The 27,575-nt window shown below is 44.9% G+C and overlaps 1 protein-coding gene across 1 annotated transcript in view; it reads left to right on the forward strand.

The window, feature by feature from the left end:
- Positions 1 to 6,526: 6,526 nt before the first annotated feature.
- Positions 6,527 to 27,575, forward strand: part of LOC140481969 (retinol dehydrogenase 11) — a 44,759-nt gene continuing 23,710 nt past the window's right edge. Inside the window, exons 1-2 of the mRNA XM_072578744.1 lie at positions 6,527 to 6,797; positions 22,918 to 23,157. Of these exons, the coding sequence (XP_072434845.1) occupies positions 6,620 to 6,797; positions 22,918 to 23,157 (418 nt within the window). The 5' untranslated portion in view covers positions 6,527 to 6,619. The remainder of the gene's footprint in view (positions 6,798 to 22,917; positions 23,158 to 27,575) is intronic.

Below are 27,575 nucleotides of genomic sequence, written 5' to 3' on the forward strand. Positions count from 1 at the left end.
CCTGGACTACAACCTTACCTACCTGGACTACAACCTTACCCACCTGGACTACAACCTTACCCACCTGGACTACAACCTTACCTACCTGGACTACAACCTTACCGACCTGGACTATAACCTTACCGACCTGGACTACAACTTACCTACCTGGACTACAGCTTTACCTACCTGGATCACAACCTTACCGACCTGGTCTACAACCTACCTACCTGGACTACAACCTTACCTACCTGGACTACAATTTACCTACCTGGACTACAACCTTACCTGCCTGAACTACAACTTACATACCTGGACTTCAACCTTACCCACCTGGACTTCAACCTTACCCACCTGGACTACAACCTTACCGACCTGGACTACAACCATACCTACCTGGACTACAACCTTACCTACCTGGACTACAACCTTACCTACCTGGACTACAGCTTACCGACCTGGACTACAACCTTACCGACCTGGACTACAACCTTACCTACCTGGACTACAACTTACCTTCCAGGATACAATTTACCTACCAGGACTACAACTTACCCACCTGGACTACAACCTTACCTACCTGGACTACAACCTTACCGACCTGGACTACAACCTTACCGACCTGGACTACAACATACCTTCCAGGACTACAACTTACCTACCTGGACTACAATTTACCTACCAGGACTACAACTTACCTACCTGGACTTCAACCTTACCTACCTGGACTACAACTTACCGACCTGGACTACAACCTTACCGACCTGGACTACAACTTACCTACCTGGACTACAACCTTACCCACCTGGACTACAACCTTACCCACCTGGACGACAACCTTACCTACCTGGACGACAACTTACCTTCCAGGACTACAACCTTACCGACCTGGACTACAACCTTACCGACCTGGACTACAACTTACCGACCTGGACTACAACTTACCGACCTGGACTACAACCTTACCTACCTGAACTACAACTTACATACTTGGACTTCAACCTTACCCACCTGGACTACAACCTTACCGACCTGGACTACAACCTTACCGACCTGGACTATAACTTACCTACCTGGACTTCAACCTTACCAACCTGGACTACAACTTACCTACCAGGACTACAACCTTACCTACCTGGACTACAATGTACCTACCAGGACTACAACTTAAATACCTGGACTACAACTTACCCACCTGGACTACAACCTTACCCACCTGGACTACAACCTTACCTACCTGGACTACAACCTTACCGACCTGGACTGTAACCTTACCGACCTGGACTACAACTTACCTACCTGGACTACAGCTTTACCTAACTGGACTACAACCTTACCGACCTGGTCTACAACCTACCTACCTGGACTACAACCTTACCTACCTGGACTACAACTTACTTACCTGGACTACAACCTTACCTGCCTGAACTACAACTTACATACCTGGACTTCAACCTTACCCACCTGGACTACAACCTTACCGACCTGGACTACAACCTTACCGACCTGGACTTCAACCATACCGACCTGGACTACAACCTTACCGACCTGATCTACAACCTTACCTACCTGGACTACAATTTACCTTCCAGGACTACAACTTACCTACCAGGACTACAACTTACCCACCTGGACTACAACCTTACCTACCTGGACTACAACCTTACCTACCTGGAGTACAACCTTACCGACCTGGACTACTACTTACCTACCTGGACTACAGCTTTACCTACCTGGACTACAACCTTACCGACCCGGTCTACAACCTACCTACCTGGACTACAACCTTACCTACCTGGACTACAACTTACCTTCCAGGACCACCTCTTACCTACCTGGACTACAACTTACCTACCTGGACTACAACTTACATACCTGGACTACAACCTTACCTACCAGGACTACAACCTTATCTACCTGGACTACAACCTTACCTACCTGGACTACAACTTACCTACCAGGACTACAACCTTACCTACCTGAACTACAACTTACATACCTGGACTTCAGCCTTACCCACCTGGACTACAACCTTACCGACCTGGACTACAACCTTACCGACCTGGACTACAACCTTACCTACCTGGACTACAACTTACCGACCTGGACTACAACGTACATACCTGGACTTCAACCTTACCCACCTGGACTACAACCTTACCGACCTGGACTACAACCTTACCTACCTGGACTACAATCTTACCTACCTGGACTACAACTTACCTTCCAAGACTACAACTTACCTACCTGGACTACAACCTTACCTACCTGGACTACAACCTACCGACCTGGACTACAACCTTACCGACCTGGACTACAACCTTACCGACCTGGACTATAACCTTACCGACCTGGTCTACAACCTTACCGACCTGATCTACAACCTTACCTACCTGGACTACAACTTACCTTCCAGGACTACAACTTACATACCTGGACTACAACCTTACCTACCTGGACTACAACCTTACCTACCTGGACTACAACCTACCGAGCTGGACTACAACCTACCGAGCTGGACTATAACTTACCTACCTGGACTACAACCTTACCTACCTGGACTACAACTTACATACCTGGACTACAACCTTACCTACCTGGACTACAACCCTACCTACCTGGACTACAATCCTACCTACCTGGACTAAAACCTTACCCACCTGGACTACAACCTTACCCACCTGGACTACAACCTTACCTACCTGGAATACAACCTTACCTACCTGGACTACAACTCTACCCACCTGGACTACAACCTTACCCACCTGGACTACAACCTTACCCACCTGGACTACAACCTTACCTATCTGGACTACAACCCTACCTACCTGGAAGACAACCTTACTGACCTGGACTGCAACCTTACCTACCTGGACTACAACCCTACCTACCTGGACTTCAACCTTACCGACCTGGACCACAACCTTACCGACCTGGACTACAACCTTACCGACCTGGACTACAACTTACCTACCTGGACTACAACCTTACCTACCTGGACTACAACCTTACCTACCTGGACTACAACTTACCTACCAGGACTACACCCTTACCTACCTGGACTACAACTTACCGACCTGGACTACAACCTTACCTACCTGGACTACAACCTTACCTACCTGGACTACAAGTTACCTACCTGGACTACAACCTTACCGACCTGGACTACAACCCTACCTACCTGGACTACAATCCTACCTACCTGGACTACAACCTTACCCACCTGGACTACAACCTTACCCACCTGGACTACAACCCTACCTACCTGGAATACAACCTTACTGACCTGGACTGCAACCTTACCTACCTGGACTACAACCTTACCCACCTGGACAGCAACCTTACCGATCTGGTCTACAACCTTACCGACCTGGTCTACAACCTTACCCACCTGGACTTCAACCTTACCCACCTGGACTTCAACCTTACCCACCTGGACTACAAACTTACCGACCTGGACTACAACTTTACCTACCTGGACTAAACGTTACCAATCTGTACTAAACCTTACCTACCTGGACTACAACTTACCTACCTGGACTAAACCTTACCAACCTGGACTACAACTTTACCTACCTGGACTAAACGTTACCGACCTGGACTACAACCTTACCGACCTGGACTACAACCTTACCTACCTGGACTATAACTTACCTACCTGGACTACAACCTTACCTACCTGGACTACAACCTTACCGACCTGGACTACAACCTTACCTACCTGGACTATAACTTACCTACCTGGTCTACAACCCTACCTACCTGGTCTACAACCCTACCTACCTGGACTACAACCTTACGGACCTGGACTACAACCTTACCCACCTGGACTACAACCTTACCCACCTGGACTAAACCTTACCGACCTGGACTACAAACTTTAGGGACCTATACACTCTAAAATCTCTCACTTCACCCACCCCATCAGTATATTCCCATTTATTGTGTATTTCCCACTTACTGTTTGACCCCCTCCCCCCCACTTACCACAGTTGAATTCAGTTCATCACTTTCCTGCCAACTCCATCAACCCATCTGTGCCAGAAAAACCAAAAAAAACTGTAAATCAGAATCAAAAACAGAAGTTGCTGGAAAAGCTCAGCAGGTCTGGCAGCATCTGTCCCATTGTGGAGTTTACAGCTGTATTCAACACTATCCACTGCATGGCTAATCTTTGTGAAATCTGCAAAATTTCCCAATTGTGCTGCCCATGTTCAAGTCCAAATCGATACTGTACAAAACAAACAGCAGAGGTCCCAGCACCAAGCCAAATGGAACACCACTTGAAACTGCTTTCCATTCACAAACCATCGACCATTACCCTTTGTTTCCTGTCACTGAGCCAACTTTGGATCCAATTCATCACATTCCCCTGTATCCCACAGGATTTTGCTATTTTTGACCAGTCTGTCATGTGGAACCTGTAAAACCGTGTGGATAACATCCGCTGCGTTGAATCTCTCTGTCACTTCCTCAAAGAATTCAATCAAATTTGTAAGGCATGACCTTCCCTTAACAAAGCCAAGCTGATTATCCCTGGCCAGTCCATAGTTTTCTGAATGACAGTTTATCCAATCTCTCAGGATTGATTCTCACAATTTTCCCATGACTAAAGTCAGACTAACTGGCCTATCATTGCTTGGTATTTCCTTTGTCCCCTTTTTAAACAATGGAACCACATTTGTGTTCCTCCAGTCCTCTGACACCTCACCTGTGACCAGTGAAGGTTGGAAAATAATCGTCAGATCATCATCCTTCCTTCCAAACAGCTGTGTCCTTTTGAACCAGACCAGCCTGATCAGTAGTACTGCTGCCAAGCCACTCTTGATAGTGGGCATTGAAATGCCCCACCCAGAGTAGATTTAGTGTCCTTGCCACCTTCAGAGCTTCCCAAGTGTTGTTCAACATGGAGGAGTACTGATTCATCAACCGAGGGAGGACATATGTGGTAATCAGCAGGAAATTTCTTTGCCTGTGTTTAACCTGATGCCATGAGACTTCCTGGGGTCTGGAATCCCAAGGCAACTACATCCCAACTGCATCCCAATGTGCCACCCCCTCTGCTGGGTCTGTTCTGCCGGTGAAACAGGACATATCCAGGGATGGTGATGGTAGTGTCTGGGACTTTGTCTGTGAGGTATGATTCCATGAGTATGACTATGTCAGGCTATTGCTTGGCTAGTTTGTGAGACAGGATGGAAGTGGGTACTGTGAATGCTGGGGATTAGAGTCAAGATTAGAGTGGTGCTGGAAAAGCACAGCAGGTCAGGCAGCATCTGAGGTGCAGGAAAATCGACGTTTCGGGCAAAAACCCTTCATCAAAAGCCTCTGATCTAGTCTGTGAGACAGTTCTCCCAAATTTGGCATTAGCTTCCTGATATTGGAAAGGAGGACTCTGCAGAGTTAACAGGGCTGTTTCTGCTGTTGTCTTTTCCAGTGCCTAGGTTAATGCCAGGTGATTTGTCCGGTTTCATTTCTTTGTTGAGACTTTGTAGCGATTAGTACAACTGAATGGTTTATTAGGCTGCTTCAGATGGTGATTGAGAATCAGCCACATTGCTGTGGGTCTGGAGTCACATGTTGTCCAGACCGGGTGATGATGGCAGATTTCCTTCCCTGAAGGATGTTAGTGATCCAGATGGGTTTTTCTGTCAATTGGCAGTAGATGTTTTCCTGAATTCTTATTCTACTGTTTGCTGCGTGGGGGATTGAAGCCGGGGTCCCCAGAAAATTCACTTGGGCTCTGGATTACAAATCCATTGCCAATACCCTGTGCAATTGGCTCCCCTAGTCAGCAGATTACTGTTCGGAGGGTGGGATGCAGTGAAGATGGGGGAGATGTAGCAGGAAGTGAGGGATTAGGAGGAGGTCTGTGATGGGGGAGGGCAGGTGCTTTGTTTCAGGATTGCATTTTAGAGCAATTAGAGTGATTTCTTGCCAGCAACACTTATAATCCTGAGAATTCACCATTATGGACATTATCGACAATAACAAACAGCTTTGCACATGAAAGGGCGTGAGAGAATCTGAATGTGGTTCAAGATCATTTAAAAAATACTTTAAAACTGAGATGAGGAAACTTCTATTTCAGAGGTTTAGGAGACTTGAGAATCCCCTTGATGTCCAAAGGGGTTAAAGATGATTGGGGATTTGCAGGAGTGTAGCATTAAGGTTAAAATCAGATTGAATAGTAATTATTGAATAGTAAAGCAATCTTGTCCCTTGTTGGTGTTACCAAGCAAAGAAGTAAGATGCTCCGATGTTGGCTGTGATATCTGACAAGCTGTCTATTCTCAAGGGTCACTGGAAGGTTAACCCTGCTTTCTCTCCACAGCTGCTGCCAGACCTGCTGAGTTTCTCCAGCAATTTCTGGGGGTTTTTTTTGTTTCTGGATTTCCAGCCTCTTTTGGCTTTTTAGCCTCGAGCTGGATGCATTTCCATTCGTTATAATTTGTAAACAAGTTCTGTGACGTTGTTCGTCCAACAAACCAAACGCCTCTTGACAGGATCCACCTCCTTTTGCAAACCCTGATTGATAGTTTAAGACCTAACAGAAGTTTCGAAATTGCAAGTTTAATTGTTCAGACATCAGCGCCCCCGTGCACAAACATTGCTCTCTACACGCTCACTCAGTAAAAGCATGGAACTAACTCAGCTCTCTGCTCAGCTCCTTTCACTGACCTCTCATCCTGTGTGGTTCGCGGTCTCTGTGCTTCTTTACCTTATTGTCAGGCTACTGAAGAAGGGGTCATGGAAACCGAGACAGTGTCCAGTGGATCTCAGCGGCAAAACGGCCATTGTCACTGGAGCAAACACAGGTAAGAGTTTTCCATTAGATTGCCCTTCCCCTCTCAGTGCAGAATTCCCCACTTATCCGCACCAGGGACTGGAGACACTGTCTTGCTGGTGAAAAGAAAAAGGTGAAACGGAAGCCCTTGCACTTGGGACAAGTCCCTGGATACTACACCCAACAGGTCCTCCCTCAAGAAAGTTCGACAGAATCTTAATTTGAATGATTTTTTTCTGAGTTAAACTCAGCAAAACAGACCCAGCGATTTGCAAACGAAATGTTGCGATGGAATCTCCACTTTAATGAGTCCTAGACCTTCTCAGAGAGATTCCTGTACTCAACTGACAGCCTTCCACACGCCAGAGCAGTTCTTAGTTGCACATCAAGTAAATACACAAAACCGTTCCAGTCCTCAGACGCTGTACATTTTTGTTTTGTATTTCAAAAATATACTTAAATCCTAAAAAAAACTTTGTCTATCTACATTGACACAAAAGCAGTTCTGTACAGTTGCACATCAAGTAAATACACAAAACCAAAGACCTCTCTTTGCACATATAGTCCAATATTTATATAGACTATACCGCCCGCTGACAACTCAGCAAAATAACTGGATGGTCGATATACAGACTTGTACATACGAATGATTAATTCAGATCTCTGTATGTAAAGAAATGGAATGTATACATATGTATAGCATCACCAATTCCATAGATATCAAAATAATTTTATGAATAAAGTATATATTTGAAATAAAAATAATACTTGATATACTGGGAGGGTCGGATAACTGAATGAACCCCCGTTTACCGTCAGCAGAAAGACCCCATTACAGTACAAAATCTGCAGCTGACGGGATATCAAAAGACTTGTGTCTGCCTGATGCCTTTCCGAACCTCCCAAAGTGATTTCAAGTTGAAGTGCTATTTTGAAACGTTTCCACAGAATGACAGAATTCATTCTACACTAATTCTCTGAACATTTTGACTCAGGGACAATCACTTGTGTTCACCCAAACCCTTGTGTTTTGTTTATATCCAAATAACCCTTCTGATGTATATTATCATAGAATCCCTACAGAGTGGAAACAGGCCATTTGGCCCAACAAGTCCACACCAAACCTCCAAAGAATATCCCACCCAAAATCCATTCCCCTACTCTATTACTCTACATTACTGACTAATGCACCTAACCTGCACATATCTGAACACCACGGGCAAATTTAGAATGGCCAATTCACCTAACCTGCACACATTTGGACTATGGGAGGAAAGCGGAGCACCCAAATGAAATGCACGCAGACACGGTGAGAATGTGCAAACTCCACACAGACAGTCACCTGAGACTGGAATCGAACCCGGGGCCCTGGTGCTGCAAGGCAGCAGTGCTAACCACTGAGCCAGGTAAAAAACAAAGGGCTGCAGATGCTGGAAACCAGATTCTAGGCTAGAGTGGTGCTAGAAAAGCACAGCAGTTCAGGCAGCATCCAAGGAGCAGGAAAATCGACGTTTCAGGCAAAAGCCCTTCATCAGGAATAGAGGCAGAGTGCATGCAGGGTGGAGAGATAAATGAGAGGAGGGTGGGGGTGGGGAGAAAGTAGCATAGAGTACAATAGGTGAGTGGGGGTGGGGATAAAGGTGATAGGTCAGAGAGAAGGGTGGAGCGGATAGGTGGGAAGGAAGATAGGCAGGTAGGACAAGTCATGGGGACAGTGTTCAGTTGGCAGGTTGGAACTGGGGTGATCTGGGGGAGGGGGAAATGAGGAAACTGTTGAAGTCCACATTGATGCCCTGGGGTTGAAGTGTTCCGAGATGGAAGATGAGGCGTTCTTCCTCCAGGTGTCAGGTGGTGAGGGAGTGGCGGTGAAGGAGGCCCAGGACCTGCATGTCCTCAGCAGAGTGGGAGGGGGAGTTGAAATGTTGGGCCACGGGGCGGTTTGGTTGATTGGTGCGGGTGTCTCGGAGATGTTCCCTAAAGCGCTTTGTTAGGAGGCGTCCAGTCTCCCCAATGTAGAGGAGACCACATCGGGAACAACTGATACAATAAATGACACTGGTGGATGTGCAGGTGAAACTTTGGATGTGGAAGGCTCCTTTAGGGCCTTGGATAGAGGTGAGGGGAGGAGGAGTGGGCGCAGGTTTTACAGTTCCTGCGGTGGCAGGGGAAGGTGCCAGGATGGGAGGGTGGGTTGTTGGGGGGGGCATGGACCTGACCAGGTAGTCACGGAGGGAACGGTCTTTGCAGAAAGGGGTGGGGAGGGAAATATGTCCCTGGTGGTGGGGTCCGTTTGGAAATGTCAGTGGGTGATGCGGTTGGTAGGAAGGAAGGTGAGGACCTGGGGGGGGGGTTCTGTCTTTGTTACGGTTGGAGGGGTGGGGTTTGAGGGCGGAGGTGTCCAAGGAGAACAATCCCAATTTCTTCAAACTTTATTCATCGCTGAATTTCTTCATTCCTGGAAACATTCTCTTCTGCACTCTCTCCTTTCACATCCCTTCCAAAGTGTGGTGCTAAGAACTCAGTATTCTGGTTTCACATCAGACCGTTGCTAAACTTTTGTGAATAATCAATTTCCAGATGTTGGTTTTATATCTTAAACAAATGACTGAACAGTTTATTAAATGCAAACTAACGGGGTATTCAAAATGGCGGTGATCCAGTAAGTCTGCCCTGCTGAGCTCTGCACCAGAACTCAAAGTGAGGCACTCACCCTCTCTTTATTACTTAATGTGGTAGAAGTAATTATTTTTGATCCCTAGAACTGTCCTATGTTTTTAGTTTAAAATTATTAGGAAAATGACCAAAGGGAAGGGAACGTGAGGATTGCAACTGTGGCTGCAGTGTCAGCCTCTGTGGTCACCCCAGGGGACCTACCGACGGAGCAAATCTCTGGTCTCGGAATTTGTGAAACTCCGAGAGAAGACTGATTCAGTGATGGAGGAGACCCGGGCCAGGCTTGAATTGATCTTGGTCAGGCTGCAGAGGCATGACCAGGAGCGCCTTGGGCAGTGTGTCGGGGAGGCAGAGGAACAGGTCATGGCCTCCAAGACCGCGGTGGAATCCTCGACGGGTCGGCTTCAGGCCTTAGAGCGGGCCTTGGAGGAATATCCACCTGGTGGGGCTTCCTGAACGGGAGGAGGAAGGCCAGCCTGTCAGCTTTCTGGAGCAATGGCTCCCGCAGTTTCTGAGGCTGGAGGCTGAAGTAGGCTGAGTGTGGGTCGAGCAGACCCACTGGTGCACAGGCCTGGATTGGTCCAACGTCTCCACCCACTCCCAGTGCGACTCCAGCACTATAGAGACAAGCAAATGATGCTGGAAGCCTCTAGAGCACTGGGGAAGGATCCGCAGGCTGGTGATATATAAAGGATCATGAATTATGCTTTTCCAAGACTTCTCTCCAGTCGTGATTTTTAAGAGGAAGGAAGACCTTCAATGAGGTTTAAAATTAAAAAAAAGCTGAAGGACTTGAATATCCAATATTCCGTCAGTTATCCGGTGATACTGCATTTTAGCCACGGAGGGTCCGTGTTCAACTTTGACTCACCGGAAAAGGCAACGGACCTCTTGGAGGCTCTAAAATAGACTGGTTTAAACTATTTTTTTTTGTTTTTTTCTCTCTCTGTAATTTGCCTGGTTTACCTGGTTGTTGGGGTGGGAGCGCAGTCTTGGGTTTTTTTAATATATATGTCGGGGTCATAATTGTTTCCTGTTTTCTTCTTTTTCTCTCTCCTCTCCCTCTCTCTCCCATCCCGTCATCCTTTGTTTCCCTGTTTGTTTTTTTTTATTATTTCCTTTTGTTTTCCTTTTCTGGTGTGGGATGTGGGGGGTGGGGGTGGTTGGAGGAAGCAAGGAGAGGTTACATTATTTTGTTCTACTCGGAGTGTCTCGGGTTACATTATGGAGGGGGCGGGTTGAGTGCCCACTTTTAACTTTCTTGCTGTAAGATTTTTTTTCTGACTTTGTGTTGTCTGGGGCGAGGGCATGGCTTCAGCAAGAAGGAGCCATGGAGGGGCTAATGGGTGGTATGAGCGCCCCTTGTGGGCAAGGGGGAAAGTCTCCTTTCATTTGTTTTATATGTTAGTTTGTTGTAGAAGTAGCTGTTAGAAGTTTTGATTTGGTAGTTTTGGAAGTTGTATTTTTAAATTTATACGAACTGTTCATGGTTTTCACTCGGTGTGCTATGAGTGGGGTTCTTCCTCTCGGGGAGTCACAGATTGTTTCGGATGGTGCACCTGAAATATTAAGGGGAGTCACTCACCAATTTAAGTAAAAAAAAAAGATACTGTCATGCCTTAGAAAAGAGAGGGTCGATGTAACCTTGCTGCAAGAAACACATTTAACTGATAAGGAGCATTTGAAGTTGCAACAGGGAGGGTTCGGCCAGGTGTTTTTCTCATCCTTTAATTCGAAAAGTAGAGGAGTTGCTAACCTCATCCGGAAGGACCTCCCATTTCAAATGTTAGGCCAAATCAAGGATGAATGTGGGCAATTTATATTCTTAAAGCTTTAATACATGAAGAGGAATATGGGATTTTGAATGTATATTGCCCTTCAGCACATCCTCTCAAATTTTTAACGGATGCGCTTTCCAGGTTGGCTTTTGGGCACGTCATACAATTATAGGGGGAGACTTTAATCATATTATTGACCCCAAGGTGGACAGGATGCCTAGGGGTCTCACAGGTATGTCTCTGTAATCCAGGCAGTTGGTGGACCTGAACAGGGTGTTGGGGTTGGTGGACGTGTGGAGATGTCTTCACCCTGAAGGTAGGGATTTCACCTTCTATTCTAATCCACATGAGTGCTGCACTAGAATTGACATGTTTTTTGTCCCATTGACCTTTTTGAACTCGGTGTTGTCTTGCACAATAGGGAACGTAGCCTTTTCTGATCATGTGGCAGTGTACGTGGAGGTCAGGCTGGTGGTAGTGGGATGCACTTCCAGCACTCCACCATGGACCATTTCCTCCTGAAAGATAACAAGTTTGTAAAGTATTTTTCACGGGAATTTAAAATCTTTTGGGATATTAGTTTAGATACAGCCAGTAACCCATCGGTGTTGTGGGAGACTGCTAAGACCTATGCACGGGGTTTGATTATTTCTTACTCTGCGACCCAGAAGCGACTGAGGGGAGAACAGCAACGTTTGCTCGAGGCTCACCTGAAGGCAGCTGAGTTAGTATACTTTGACAGACCATCTATAACTAAATTGCAGCGGATTATAGCCCTTAGGGCTACTTTGAATGCTGCACTCACCCAAACAGCAAAGAGGGAAATCTCTTTTGCAAACCAGAGATTATTTGAGGACGGTGATAAACTGGGTAGATATCTAGCGTTCTTGGCCAGAAAGAAGAATCGCCCCCAATCTATCAAATCCATCAGAGAGAATGCTGGGACTCTTACTTGTAATGTGAAAAAGATTAATGCACCGTTTAGAAAGTTTTACTCTGAGCTGTATCAGTCGGAGGGTTGTGAGGCCAGAATGATGAGGCTGGAATCCTTTTTTAGGATCCTGGACCTTCCGGATGTAACCTCAGAGCAGGTGTCCTTTCTGAATGCCCCGCTGATAATTCAGGAAGTACAGGAGGCAGTGAGACTGCTCCTGAGTGGTAAAGCGCCCAGACCAGATGGATTTCAGAGTGAGTTTTATAAGGAGTTTATTGACTTCCTGGCTGGGCCACTCTTGGAGATGTACAATTATTCATTCAGTCAGGTCCACCTCCCATCCACCTCTCTCTTATCCTTAAGAAAGGGAAAGCCCCAGAGGATTGCACTTCGTACAGGCTTATATCATTACTGAACATGGATTTTACAATTCTTTCAAAAATGCTGGTGTTAGGGCTGGAGAGGGTATTGCCTTTTATTGTAAAGGAGGATTAGACAGGTTTTATTAAGGGTCATAGATCTACCAACAACGTTAGAAGAGTATTAAATATGGTCCAAATATGCCAACAAAGAGCAATACTGAGTTTGGTAGTCTCCCTAAACGCAGAGAAAGCATTTGGTCAGGTGGAGTGGCTGTACCTCTTTTACGTTATGGAACGGTTTGGTCTTGGAGAAGTTTTTACCAAATGGGAGGCAGTGTTGTGGAGTGATCCAGAAGCAGCGGTTCTCACTAATGGTATACGGTCAGATAGGTTTAGTGTTGGCAGAGGCTGCCATCAAGGGTGCCCTCTCTCACCACTATTATTTACATTGGTGAGTGAGCCACTGGTGGAAGCCATTCATACAGATCCCAATATATCTGCCCTGGGGGTAGGGTCAGGCAGGCATAAAATTACCCTCTATCCAGATGATGTCCTTCTCTTTTTAACTGTTCCAATGACATCTTAATACAAGTGATTAATGTATTTGTCCTGTTGTCAGGGCATAAAATGAATTCCATGAGGTGGGAGGCCATGCCTGTGGAAGGCCTTACTGGTATATCCGATTTTGGGGATGGAACCTGTTTCCCTTTCCGGTGGTGACAGGGAGGTTTCCTGTATGTAGGAATTTTTAATACCCTGGTCTTCAATCAATTATATAAAGCTAACTATGTGCAGTTGCTCGAGAAGATAAGGTAGGACCTTCGGCGCTGGAAAGATCTTCCGATATCTTGGTTGGGCAGAATTGCTCTGTTTAAAATGAATGTTCTTTCTCGCTTATTATATCCCATGGGAATGCTCCCTTTGATGCTGACAAGGCAAACACTGCCCAGGCTTTACAGTTGGTTCAGATCTTTTATCTGGCGTCATAGGTGGCCTCTTATTAAGCTGGATAAATTGTAGCTTCCACAGGGGAGGGGAGGTTTGGACTTTTCAGACTTTACGAAATATCAATTGAGTTCCTTACCATCTGGTGCGGCTTACTGGACCTGCCAGGACCCGCGATCAATCTGGTTGGACATTGAAGCCTCCGAGACAAAGTGCCCCCTCATTAATTTGTTGTTTCTGGACATGACGAGAATCGTTATGGACCATTGCAAAAACCTGATTGTCCATAACACGGTTAAAGCAAGGAGAATGATGCAGCAAGGTGAGGACAACTTACAAAAAACTTCCCCTTTCACACCTGTAGTAGGCATGTTGGGATTCCAGCCGGGGTTAATGGACTCTGGCTTTAAGTTCTGGGAGTCTAGGGGAATCCCCTGTCTGGAGAGTTATTTGACGGGGAGGTCATGATGTCTTTCAACAGCTGAATCAGAACTTTGAGCTACCTAGGAGAGATCTCTTTCGTTACTTCCAGGTTAGGGACTTTATACAAAAAAAGCCTACATCGATGGTTAGTCCCTGCAAGTCGGATATGGAACGGAGAGTGCTCCAGTCTACGGGCACTCTCTCGGTCAGCACCCTCTGTCGCTTGTGAGGAAGTAATGTTTCAAAGGACATTGAGCAGCTATGCAGAACCGGGACTCAAGAATTGGGGGTGGAAATTACATCAGAGACAAGGAAGGATATTTGGGAGAACGTTAGGAAGATTTCGATTTGTAACGGGACCCAGGCTATCCAACTGAAGGTACTCAACAGGGCTCATTTGGCACCGGAACAGTTTGTGAAATTCAAGACAGGAGTGTCCCCAGTGTTCCTCAAATGTAAAATGGAGGTTGGTAGTCTTACTCATTTTGGAAGAGGTTTTGGGAACTGAGGTTGAGTTGGATCTGGTGTCCCTCCTTTTGGGTCGTCCAAATCTTCCCTCTTTGGATGTACATGGGACGCAATTGTTTAATATTCTTTCATTTTGTGCGAGGAAGAACATTCTAATGAGCTGGAGAACCCCCCGGGACTTTCAGGCTGGTGTAGATTAGTTATGGAGCACATCCCCCTGGACTTCCTCATGACGAAGGTGCCCCAGGAAACGGAACTGTTTTATAGAACATGGTGGCCATTTTTGAATTATATTGATGCATACGTGTTGGCTATATTGACCAAGACCTTAGTGTAGTCATGGCGGCTATGTCCGGGAGACCCTGGGGGCGGGGGCAGGGATGGGGGTGGGGGGAAGAATCCTGCATTTGCTCACTAATGTTCCCAATGGTGGGGAGCTTTGGTGGGATTGCACCCAGTGTAGAACTTAATTGAATATAATTTAAGTTACCTTGATATAACTTGGTTTAATTTTATTTTTGTTATTTTTTCTTTTTTCTTTTTTTCCTCTAGTTATTTATTGAATTATAGTTTTTGTAGGGTTTTTTTCTCTCTCATGTTAGTGGAGTAGAGTAGTAATTTGTTTACTGTTATTGTCATTATATTATAAAGTTCCCACTCTATTTTGTAGTGATTCTATAATTTTGTAAAAAAACTTAAAAATTTTTTTCTCAATAAAAATATTTACAAAAAAAATACAAACTAACGTTAGCAGAAGGAAAATTAAACTCAAAACATTTGCTTTCAGTCCCATTCCCACAAAAGACAAACAAACACAGTTAAAAGGATAAATAAAAGAAAATAAAAAAATATCTTGCCACATTGCTCAAATACTCTTCTTGATGTGTTGGTCACAGACAGAAGTGTAGACTGTTTTCCAAAACACTGACAGGAATCACATTCTCAGTTCACCCAGGCAAAAATAGCAACTGTCCTGGTGCTTTCCTCTCTTTGGGAAGTTGAGCTATCAGATCAGGCAGGGAGATTTCAAACTCTGCACTGTCTCAGCAGCATCCCAGAACCAACTCTCAGAAAGCATAGTTCAAAACAACAACATGTAAATTCGGAATAAAAAATGAAAAAACTGCAGATCCCGTAAATCTGAAACAAATCCAGAAAATGCTGGAAAAGCTCAGCAGGTCTGGCAGCATCTACAGAGAGGAATCAGAGTTAACATTTCAGGTTGAATGACCCTTCCTCAGAACTTTGAATTCTTGTTCCTGATTGAGGACTCAGTCACTAGTCAATAACAAACAGAGCAGGACTTATACACTTAATGGTAAGGTCCTGGTGGTGTTGCTGAACAGAGACCTTGGAGTGCAGGTTCATAGCTCCTTGAAGGGGGAGTCACAAATAGATAGGATAGTGAAGAAGGCATTTGGTATGCTTTCCTTCATTTGATTAGAACATTGAGTATAGGAGTTGGGAGGTCTTGTTGCAGCTGTACAGGGCATTGGTTAGGCCACTTTTGAAATACTGCACAAAATTCTGGTCTCCCTGCTAAAGGAAGGATGTTGTGAAACCTGAAAGGGTTCAGAAAAGATCTACAAAGATGTTGCCAGAGATGGAGGGTTTCAGCTATAGGGAGAGGCTGGATAGGCTGGGACTGTTTTCCCGGGAGCGTCGGAGGCTGATGGAGTGACCTTTTGTTGTTTATAAAATCATGAGGGGCATGGATAGGATATATAGCCAAGGTTGTTTCCAAAACTAGAGGGCATAGGTTTAGGGTGAGAGGAGAAAGATTGAAAAGAGACTTAAGGGACAACTTTTTCACACAGAGTGTGGTGCGTGTATGGAATGAGCTGCCAGAGGAAGTGGTGGAGGCTGGTACAATTGTAACATTTAAGAGGCATTTGCGTGGGTATATGAATAGGAAGGGTTTGGAGGGATATGGGCCAACTGCTGGCAGGTGGGACTAGATTGGGTTGGGATATCTGGCCAGCATGAATGGGTTGGACCGAAGGGTCTGTTTCCATGCTGTACATCTCTATGACTCTATCTGCTTGAACATAGACTCCCAACTCCCAGATACTGACCTCATTAATAGCTGTCTGGAAGAACACAGCAAGACAGACAGCATCAGGAAATGGAGAAGTCAATATTTTGGGGGTAACCTTTCTTACACTCAAGACGTTAACTTCTCCACCTCCTGGTGCTGCTTGGCTTGCTGTGTTCTTCCAGCCTCCTGCCTGTCCACCTTTGATTCCAGCATCTGCAGTTTTTATTTTGTCTCTAATTTCTACTGTCTAGCTGTGGGGTCGAACAGGAGGGTTGCTGCATCAGTTAGAAGCTCTCAGTGAAGGATGCAATTAATGTCCAGGCATGCCCTCACAAACAAACAAAACTTATCTGGTCTATTTTTTCCTAAGCTAAGAACCTAAGCTGTCCCAAAGTCCACCAGTCCAGGCCATCATTCCAAATTGATAAAAGAACTAACAGAGTAGGATGTAGTGTACAGCTGTAGTGCCAACCCATTGACAGTATTCTGAACGTGGAGGTACTGGTGTTGGACTGGGGAGGACACGGTCAGAAGTCACATGACACGAGTTATCATCCAACAGCTTTGTTTGAAACCGCAAGCTTTCGGAGCCCCTGCTCCTTCCTCTATCATGAGAGACCATATATTATTATGAGAGAGAATATATTATCATGAGAGAGCATATATTATTATGAGAGAGAATATATTATCATGAGAGAATATATCGGACACAAACTTTATAAGTGAAAGATCAAAGGGCTTTTTCTTTACGTGAATGTCCCAGTCCATTGATTGTTGCACAATGTCCATTCATCAACACGGCCTTCCACCCTGTCACCTGAGGTGTTACCTTTATTCTGATAAAACCTGAAGTTATCTCGGGGCAGTGACTTGAATGAAATTCTGAGATTTACATATTAATCCCTGCATCTCCATTCTAACTGATTAGAGACTTAACAGCCATCTAGATTTGTTCAATACATTCATATCAGTTGTATGAGCCTTTGATTTTTAATCTATCAATTCTATGTCCAATGTATTCTCTCCCACGAGCTGCCTGAGGAAGGAACGGGGGTTCCAAAAGCTTGCAGTTTCAAATAAACTTGTTGGAATATAACTCAGTGTCATGTGATTTTTGACAGTATTCTGAAATATGACAAGTTTCTTTCTCACCAAACACTTCAAGCAATGCGCTCCATATAGTCTGTAGCCTCCAGTAAAGTGCAAAGTGAGTGTATGCTGAGAAATGAATGGAAGAAGCATCCTGTGCAACTGAATGGACTTTGATTTATGGACCAACTCATCATTATTAATCATTTCAGCTGCTAATCTTGCTTTTTTTAATCTCTGCTCTTCCACATAAGTTCTCACTACCTCAGGAAGTGAATTTTGAACTCTTCCAAAACAATCATCTCTCTACAAGCATCACATGTTTGATTTCTTTTCAATGCCTTTACCCACCTAATGAAGTTAATCTGTTTGATCCTTTCAATCTCAGTGCATGTTTGACCTGGGTCCCTCCTTCGATTCCTGAAACATTGTCTATAGGCTTCTGGTACAAGCTCATATACACTTAAGCTGGTTTTCTTCACTTCCTCATACTCCCCAGATCCCTCCTCTGATAGTAATGCGAATACCTCACTAGCTCTACCTACAAGTTTTGTTTGGATCAACAAAACCCGCATGATCACTGGCCATTTCATTTGTTTAGCCACTTTCTCACATGAAATGAAAATGGTTCCTACATCATTCCCATCAAACTTAGTCGACGCTTGGACATTTAAACAGATTCCCACCAGGCCTATGGCGACAATGGGATAGCTCTCCATCACTATCCTCCTCACTGCTTCTACCCTTCATTCCTCCCTCCACCATTTTAAGCTCAATTCTAACCTCCAAAGTTCAAGGTTTCTCTGTTTCTCCCTCTCTTCAATTACAATTCAAACTGTTTCATTTCCTTTTCATGTTCAAGCTGTTTCATTTACAATCAAATTTTAGCTATTTCCAAACATTCCGATTATGTTCCTGGCAATTGTAAATGTTGATATATCGCTGCAATTATCCTTTTTCTCACAGATAAACGCAATGTCAACTCCAACTTGTCTGACGATTCCAATGGCCTTGCCTTGCCCACTCCCAAAGTGACTTCTTCCACCCCCGGGGAACTCTTACTGACAGAAATAGCCATTATTACACAAGGCACACTCTGTTTAACTGAACCAAATCCAAATGAAAAGACAACACAAAACAATCACCGCTCACTGTCTTTTGAGTCCAATAATCCTAAACCCGATCTGGAATTGGAGAATTTGATCCTGACAAGAGCCCCTAGTTTGCTATGGACCAGACTAAACCTCCTCAAAATATATTAGGAAGATAGCCTAGACCCCAATGTTTTCTAATTGTTAAAAGCAAGTGTAAGGCATTGTGTTCTGGATGCAATTCAATTGGTCAAACGACCAGGCTTGAAGCAAAACACACTTTACTCTTACACTGTAGTTAAAATATAGACAAAAGAAGAAGAATTGGAATAACTTAACTCTATTGGAAAACTTGGACAAGCGCCCAAACAGCTGAATCCCAGCAACGAGCCCCCAAACTGTTAAGACACGGGCTAAACTGCCCCTCCCCCCGCTAATTTAAACCAGCAACACAGAAAATATTTACACATGCGGTAATCTGTGAAAATTTGAGAGGCAAGGAACTATCCCAAAAGTCACTATTTAAAATAAAAACTAACAACTTTATTTCTTTTAAGTCTGACAGAGAATAATTAACTAATAACTATTTACAACTCCTTTCTCTAAGCTATCTTATACTTTCCTTTCTAAAATACCGGTCCAATAAAACCCCTGATTAAGATTTACCAAAAAGTTCAAATTTCAAAACCAGCCAGCTGTCGAATCTTCTCTTTGTATCTTCCTCTGTCTTTTTTTTCTTCTTCTTAGAGGTTTCTGTTTTACAGGTCCTTGATAGATAAAGGTACCTTTAAGAGAGTAATTCTGCGGCAGTCTGCATATGTTGGTGGCTTGGCAATTCTCCCTTAACTGTTCAATTTTTCCCAGTTTTATATCCCAAAGCATTGAATTGTTTCATTGGTTTTAATATTGTCAAAATACTAAAGTCAAACGTGATTGGAGTTTGGTATCTTGGGGCATAATTTAAACTGATTGGCTGAATTTGAATTTGATTTTGTATCCAGGCAACTAAACTCATCTAGCTGTTCCATCAAAGGTTACATTTTAAAGTTTCCAGTACTGTCTGTGCTTCTCTATGTCCTTGCTAGCTTTTCTACTCCCTTAAAGGTACAGTACCCCTTACACCTTACATGGCTGTCCACTGGGGAGTTGAATCCCGGTCTCCCACATGACAGGCAGGGATACTAACCACTCAGAGATGATGAAGGAGCAGTGCTCTGAAAGCATGTGATTTCAAATAAACCTGTTGGACTCTTACCTGGTGGTTGTGTGATATCTGACCCATTTCAAGAAGAAAGAGCATTAAGAGAAAATTTTGAGAGAGAGAGAGAGAACCCAAGTAATTTGCTGTAGCAAGGAGAGATGTATAACAGCTTCCAAACCCCAACAGCCACTGAAAGTTAAATTAAAATCCTGGTTCTTTGGGAGCTTGACCCCACCCCTTCAGACTGCTTCAATAATACCAGCATAAAGAAAACGCATGGCTTCTCACACTGTTTACTTTATGGGCTTGGAACACACAGCTCACCATCGCTCTCTCAACCTCTCTTCATAAATAAAATCCAGGACAAAATACACCTTTTGAAGCCATAGTGTCGTCACAAAATGGAGATTCAACCAGCCACAAGCAGCTGATTTAGTCTGTGGACTAGGTATCAATAATAGCATTGGGGAAACAATGGCCCAGTGGTATTATTGTTAGACTATTAATCCCAAAATACAGCTAATGTTTTGGGGGCCTGAGTTTAAATCCCACAAAGGCAGATCATAGAATTTAAATTCAGTAAAGGATCTGGAATTAAGGGTCAAATATTGACCATGAAACCATTGTTAATTGTCGGGAAAAATCCATCTAGAGTGGTTATGGTATGGGATTTTAACTTTCCAAACATAGACTGGGACTGCCATAGTGATAAATGTTTAGATAGAGAGGAATTTGTTAAGTGCGTACAAGACAATTTTCTGATTCGGTATGTGTATGTACCTACTAGAGAAGGTGCAAAACTTGACCTACTCTTGGGAAATAAGGCAGGGCAGGTGTCTGAGGTGTCAGTGGGGGAGCACTTTGGGGCCAGTGACCATAATTCTATTCGTTTTAAAATGGTGAAGGAAAAGGATAGACGAGATCTAACAGTTGAAGTTCTAAATTAGAGAAAGGTCAATTTTGATGGTATTAGGCAAGAACTTTCGAAAGCTTTTTGGAAGCAGGTGTTTGCAGGTAAAGGGACGGCTGGAAAATGGGAAACCTTCAGAAATGAGATAACAAGAATCCAGAAAAAGTATATTCCTGTCAGGGTGAAAGGAAAGGCTGGTAGGTATAGGGAATACTGGATGACTAAAGAAATTGAGGGTTTGGTTCAGAAAAAGAAGGAAGCATATGCAAGGTATAGACAGGATAGATTGAGTGAATCCTGAGAAGAGTATAAAGACAGTAGGAGTATACTTAAGAGGGAAATCAGAAGGGCAAAAAGGGGATATGAGATATCTTTGGCAAATAGAATTAAGAAGAATTAAAGGGTTTTTACAAATACATCAAGGACAAAAGGGTAACTAGGGAGAGAATAGGGCCCCTCAAAGATCAGCAAGGCGGTCTTTGTGTGGAGCCACAGAAAATGGGGGAGGTACTAAATGAATATTTTGCATCAGTATTTACTGAGGAAAAGGATATGGAAGATATAGACTGTCGGGAAATAGATGGTGACATCTTGCAAAATGTTCAGATTACAGAGGAGGAAGTGCTGCATGTCTTGAAACGGGATAAATCCCCAGGACCTGATCATGTGTGCCCGAGAACTCTGTGGGAAGCTAGGGAAGTGATTGCTGGGCCTCTTGCTGAGATATTTGTATCATCGAGAGTCACATGTAAGATGCTGGAAGACTGGAGGTTGGCAAACATGGTGCCGCTGTTTAAGAAGGGCGGTAAGGACAAGTCAGGGAACTGCAGACCAGTGAGCCTGACCTCAGTGGTGGGCAAGTTGTTGGAGGGAATCCTGAGGGACAGGATGTACATGTATTTGGAAAGGCAAGGATTGATTAGGGATAGTTAACATGGCTTTGTGCATGGGAAGTCATGTCTCATGAACTTGATTGAGTTTTTTGAAGAAGTAACAAAGAGGATTGATGAGGGCAGAGCAGTAGATGTGATCTATATGGACTTCAGTAAGGCGTTCGACAAGGTTCCCCATGGGAGACTGATTAGCAAGGTTAGATCTCATGGAATACAGGCAGAACTAGCCATTTGGATATAGAACTGGCTCAATGGTAGAAGACAGAGGGTGGTGGTGGAGGGTTGTTTTTCAGACTGGAGGCCTGTGACCAATGGAGTGCCACAAAGATCGGTGCTGGGCCCTCTACTTTTTGACATTTACATAAATTATTTGGATGCGATCATAACAGGTACAGTTAGTAAGTTTGCAGATGACACCAAAATTGGAGGTGTAGTGGACAGTGAAGAGGGTTACCTCAGATTACAACAGGATCTTGATCAGATGGGCCAAGGGGCTGAGAAGTGGCAGATGGAGTTTAATTCAGATAAATACAAGGTGCTGCATTTTGGGAAAACATATCTTAGCAGGACTTATAGACTTAAAGGTAAGGTCCTAGGGAGTGTTGTTGAACAGAGACCTTGGAGTGCAGGTTCACAGCTCCTTGAAAGTGGAGTCGCAGGTAGATAGGATAGTGAAGAAGGCGTTTGGTATGCTTTCCTTTATTGGTCAGAGTATTGAGTACAGGAGTTGGGAGGTCATGTTGTGGCTGTACAGGACATTGGTTAGGCCACTGTTGGAATATTGTGTGCAATTCTGGTCTCCTTCCTATTGGAAAGATGTTGTGAAACTTGAAAGGGTTCAGAAAAGATTTACAAGGATGTTGCCAGGGTTGGAGGATTTGAGCTATAGGGAGAGGCTGAACAGGCTGGGGTTGTTTTCCCTGGAGCGTCGGAGGCTGAGGGGTGACCTTATAGAGTTTTACAAAATTATGAGGGGCATGGATAGGATAAATAGGCAAAGTCTTTTCCCTGGGGTTGGGGAGTCCAGAACTAGAGGGCATAGGTTTAGGGTGAGAGGGGAAAGATATAAAAGAGACATAAGGGGCAACTTTTTCATGCAGAGGGTGGTGAGTATATGGAATGAACTGCCAGAGGAAGTGGTGGATGCTGGTACAATTGTAACATTTAAGAGGCATTTGGATGGGTATATGAATAGGAAGGGTTTGGAGGGATATGGGCCGGGTGCTGGCAGGTGGGTCTAGATTGGGTTGGGATATCTGGCCAGCGTGGACGGGTTGGACCAAAGGGTCTGTTTCCATCTCTATAACTCTCTGAATCTGTGAGTATTTTTCTGTCTCTATGCTCAGGCATTGGGAAGTTCATTGCACAGGACCTTGCCCAGAGAAAGGCCCGTGTGATCCTGGCCTGCCGCAATGTGGAACGAGGAGAGAGAGCAGTGCGAGAAATCCGACGCCAGACAGGAAACAGTGACGTTCACCTCCGCATCCTGGACACCAGCTCCATGGAATCCGTGCGGAGGTTCACAGAGCAGATCAGGAAGGAGGAGAAGCAATTGGACATCCTTGTAAACAATGCAGCTGCCTCAGGTAATGGGAAGAGATAAAAAAAAAAGAAACTGGAATCAAAGGTAGACAAACGGGAGTCTGGAAGAACACAGCAGGCCAGGCAGCATCAGGAGGTGGAGATGTTAATGTTTCGGGTGTAACCCTTCTTCAGGGATGGGGGCGGATGTGGGAGGAGCTGCAGATAAAGGGGGTGGTGAGGGCAGGCTGGTGAAGTGGAGATGGGCGATGACTGGTAGAGGGGTACGACTTGGTTGGTCAATGGGAGGAATGAATCTGATTGGCAGTAGGGAGGATGAAAGGGAGCCGGGGGATGGGAAGGGAGGTTATTTGAAATTGAAGAACTCAATGTTGAGTCCTCCGGGCTGTTGGCTGCCCAGGTGGAAGATGAAGTGCTGTTCTTCCACTTTGCGCTGTGGTTCATTGTGGCAATGGAGGAGGCCAAGGATGGTCATGTCAGAAAGGGAGTGGGAAGGGGAATTAGAATGGGCGGTGACTAGGAGTCTGGTCGGCCCCTGCAGGTCCAGCTGAGATACTCAGCAAACTGTTCCCTAAGTTTAAGTTTAGTGTCCCCTATGAAGGAAAAACAAATTCTCCTTCCCACTCCCTTTCCGATATGATCAGCCTTGGCCTCCTCCATTGCCACAATAAACCACAGTACAAACTGGAGGAACAACATCCCATCTTCTCCCTGGGCAGCCTACAGCCCAGAGGACCCAACATTGTGTTCTGCAAATTCAAATAACATCCCTCCCCATCCCTAACTCCCTTCCACTCCTCCCAACTGCCAACCGGATTCAATCCTCCCACTGACCAACCAGGTCGTACCCTCTACCTGTCTTCACCTATCCCCACTTCACCACCCCTACCCCCCTCACCCCCTTTCTCTGCAGCTACCCCCACAACCACTCCTAGCCCTGAGGAAAGGTTACACTTGAAACATTGACATCTCCACCACTTGATGCTATTGGGCCTACTCTGTTCTTCCAGCCTCCTGCTTTCTACCTCAGGTAATGGGAAGGCCGTAACTAAGCAGAGGGTTAGGGAAGATTCTGGAATTCTGCTCCAGGAAACAGAGATGTACAGCATGGAAACAGACCCTTCGGTCCAACCCGTCCATGCCGACCAGATATCCCAACCCAATCTAGTCCCACCTGCCAGCACCTGGCCCATATCCCTCCAAACCCTTCCTATTCATATACCCATCCAAATGCCTTTTAAATGTTGCAATTGTACCAGCCTCCACCACATCCTCTGGCAGCTCATTCCATACATGCACCAGCCTCTGTGTGGAAACATTACCCCTTAGGTCTCTTTCATATCTTCCCCCTCTCACCCTAAACCTATGCCCTCTAGTTCTGGACTCCCCGACCCCAGGGCAAAGACTTTGCCTACTTACCCTATCCATGCCCCTCATAATTTTGTAAACCTGTATAAGGTCACCCCTCAGCCTCCGATGCTCCAGGGAAAACAGCCCCAGCCTGTTCAGCCTCTCCCTGTAGCTCAAATCTTTCAACATCCTTGTAAATCTTTTCTGAACCCTTTCAAGTTTCACAACATCTTTCCGATAGGAAGGACTCCAGAATTGCACGCAATATTCCAACAGTGGCCTAACCAATGTCCTGTACAGCTGTGGGTGGCATGGTGGCATAGTGGTTAGCACTGCTGCCTCACAGCGCCAGAGACCCGTGTTCAATTCCTGACTCAGGCGACTGACTGTGTGGAGTTTGCACATTCTCCCTGTGTCTGTGTGGGTTTTCTCCGGGTGCTCCGGTTTCCTCCCACAGTCCAAAGATGTGCAGGTCAGCTGAATTGGCCATGCTAAATTGCCCATAGTGTTAGGTAAGGGGTAAATGTAGGGGTATGGGTGGGTTCCGGGTCAGTGTGGACTTGTTGGGCCGAAGGGCCTGTTTCCACACTGTAAGTAATCTAATCTAAACATGACCTCCCAACTCCTGAACTCAATACTCTGACCAATAAAAGAAAGCATACCAAACGCCTTCTTCACTATCCTATCTACCTGGGACTCTACTTTCAAGGAGCTATGAACCTGCACTCCAAGGTCTCTTTGTTCAGCAACACTCCCTAGGACCTTACCATTAAGTGTATAAGTCCTGCTAAGATTTGTTTTCCCAAAATGCTTCACCTCGGATTTATCTGAATTAAACTCCATCTGCCACTTCTCAGCCCATTGGCCCATCTGATCAAGATCCTTTTGTAATCTGAGGTAATCTTCTTCGCTGTCCACTACACCTCCAATTTTGGTGTCATCTGCAAACTTACTAACTGTACCTCTTATGCTCACATCCAAATCATTTATGTAAATGACAAAAAGTAGAGGACCCAGCACCGATCCTTGTGGCACTCCACTGGTCACAGGCCTCCAGTCTGAAAAACAACCCTCCACCACCACCCTCTGTCTTCTACCTTTGAGCCAGTTCTGTATCCAAATAGATAGTTCTCCCTGTATTCCATGAGATCTAACGTTGTTAATCAGTCTCCCATGGAGAACCTTGTCGAATGCCTTACTGAAGTCCATATAGATCACATCTACTGCCCTGCCCTCATCAATCCTCTTGTTACTTCTTCAAAAAAAAATCAATCAAGTTTGTGAGACATGATTTCCCACACACAAAGCCATGTTGACTATTCCTAATCAATCCTTGCCTTTCCAAATAAATGTACATCCTGTCCCTCAGGATTCCCTCCAACAACTTGCCCACCACCGAGGTCATGCTCACTGGTCTATAGTTCCCTGGCTTGACCTTACCACCCTTCTTAAACAGTGGCACCACGTTAGCCAACCTCCAGTCTTCCAGCACCTCACCTGTGACTATCGATGATACAAATATCTCAGCAAGAGGCCCAGCAATCACTTCTCTAGCTTCCCACAGAGGTCTAGGGTACCCCTGATCAGGTCCTGGGGATTTATCCATCTTGACCCGTTTCAAGACATCCAGCACTTCCTCCTCTGTAAAATGGACATTTTGCAAGGTGTCACCATCTATTTCCCTACATTCTATGTCTTCCATATCTTTATCCACAGTAAATACTGTTGCAAATATTGAGCAGCCCGGTGGCTCAGTGGTTAGCACTATTGCCTCACAGCACTCGGAACCTGGGTTTAATTCCTGCCTTGGGTGACTGTCTGTGTGGAGTTTGTACATTCTCCCTGTGCCTGAGTGGGTTTCCTCCTACAGACCAAAGATGTGCAGTTCAGGTGAATTGGTCATGCTAAAATTGCCCATAGTGTTAGGTGCATTAGTTGGGGTAAATGTAGGGGAATTGATCTGGGTGGGTTGCTCTTTGGAGGATTTTTGTTGGGCCAAAGGGCCTGTTTCCACACTGTATGTACTCTAATCTAACAAAATGCTTGTTTAGTATCTCCCCCATTTTCTGCGGCTCCACACAAAGGCTGCTTTGCTGATCTTTGAGGGGCCCTATTCTCTCCCTAGTTACCCTTTTGTCCGTAATGTATTTGTAAAAACCCTTTGGATTCTCCTCAATTCTATTTGCCAAAGCTATCTCATGTCCCCTTTTTGCCCTCCTGATTTCCCTCTTAAGTATACTCCTACTGCCTTTATATTCTTCTAAGGATTCACTCGATCTATCCTGTCTATACCTTACATATGCTTCCTTCTTTTCTTAACCAAACCCTCAATTTCTTTAGTCATCCAGCATTCCCTACACCTACCAGCATTCCCTTTCACCCTGACAGGAATATACTTTCTCTGGATTCTCGTTATCTCATTGCTGAAGGTTTCCCATTTTCCAGCCGTCCCTTTATCTGTGCACGTCTACCCCCAATCAACTTTCGAAAGTTAGATTAGATTAGATTAGATTACTTACAACATGGAAACAGGCCCTTCGGCCCAACAAGTCCTAATACCGTAAAAATTTACCTTCTTCCAACTCAGAACTTCAACTTTTAGATCTGGTCTATCCTTTTCCATCACTATTTTAAATCTAATAGAATCATGGTCACTGGCCCCAAAATGCTCCCCCACTGACACCTCAGTCACCTGCCCTGCCTTATTTCCCAAGAGTAGGTCAAGTTTTGAACCTTCTCTAGTAGGTACATCCACATACTGAATCAGAAAACAAATTCTTCTCCATCTAAACCCTTAACACTATGGCAGCCCCAGTCCCAGTCGATGTTTGGAAAGTTAAAATCCCCTACCATAACTACCCTATTATTCTTACAGATAGCTGAGATCTCCTTACAAGTTTGTTTCTCAATTTCCCTCTGACTATTAGTGGGTCTATAGTACAATCCCAACAAGGTGATCATCCCTTTCTTATTTCTCAGTTCCACCCAAATAACTTCCCTGGATGTATTTCCGGGAATATCCTCCCTCAGTACAGCTGTAATGTTATCCCTTATCAAAAACGCCACTCCCCCTCCTCTCTTGCCTCCCTTTCTATCCTTCCTGTAGCATTTG

This window comes from Chiloscyllium punctatum, chromosome 1 (assembly GCF_047496795.1).
Source record: "Chiloscyllium punctatum isolate Juve2018m chromosome 1, sChiPun1.3, whole genome shotgun sequence".
Lineage (NCBI taxonomy): Eukaryota > Metazoa > Chordata > Chondrichthyes > Orectolobiformes > Hemiscylliidae > Chiloscyllium > Chiloscyllium punctatum.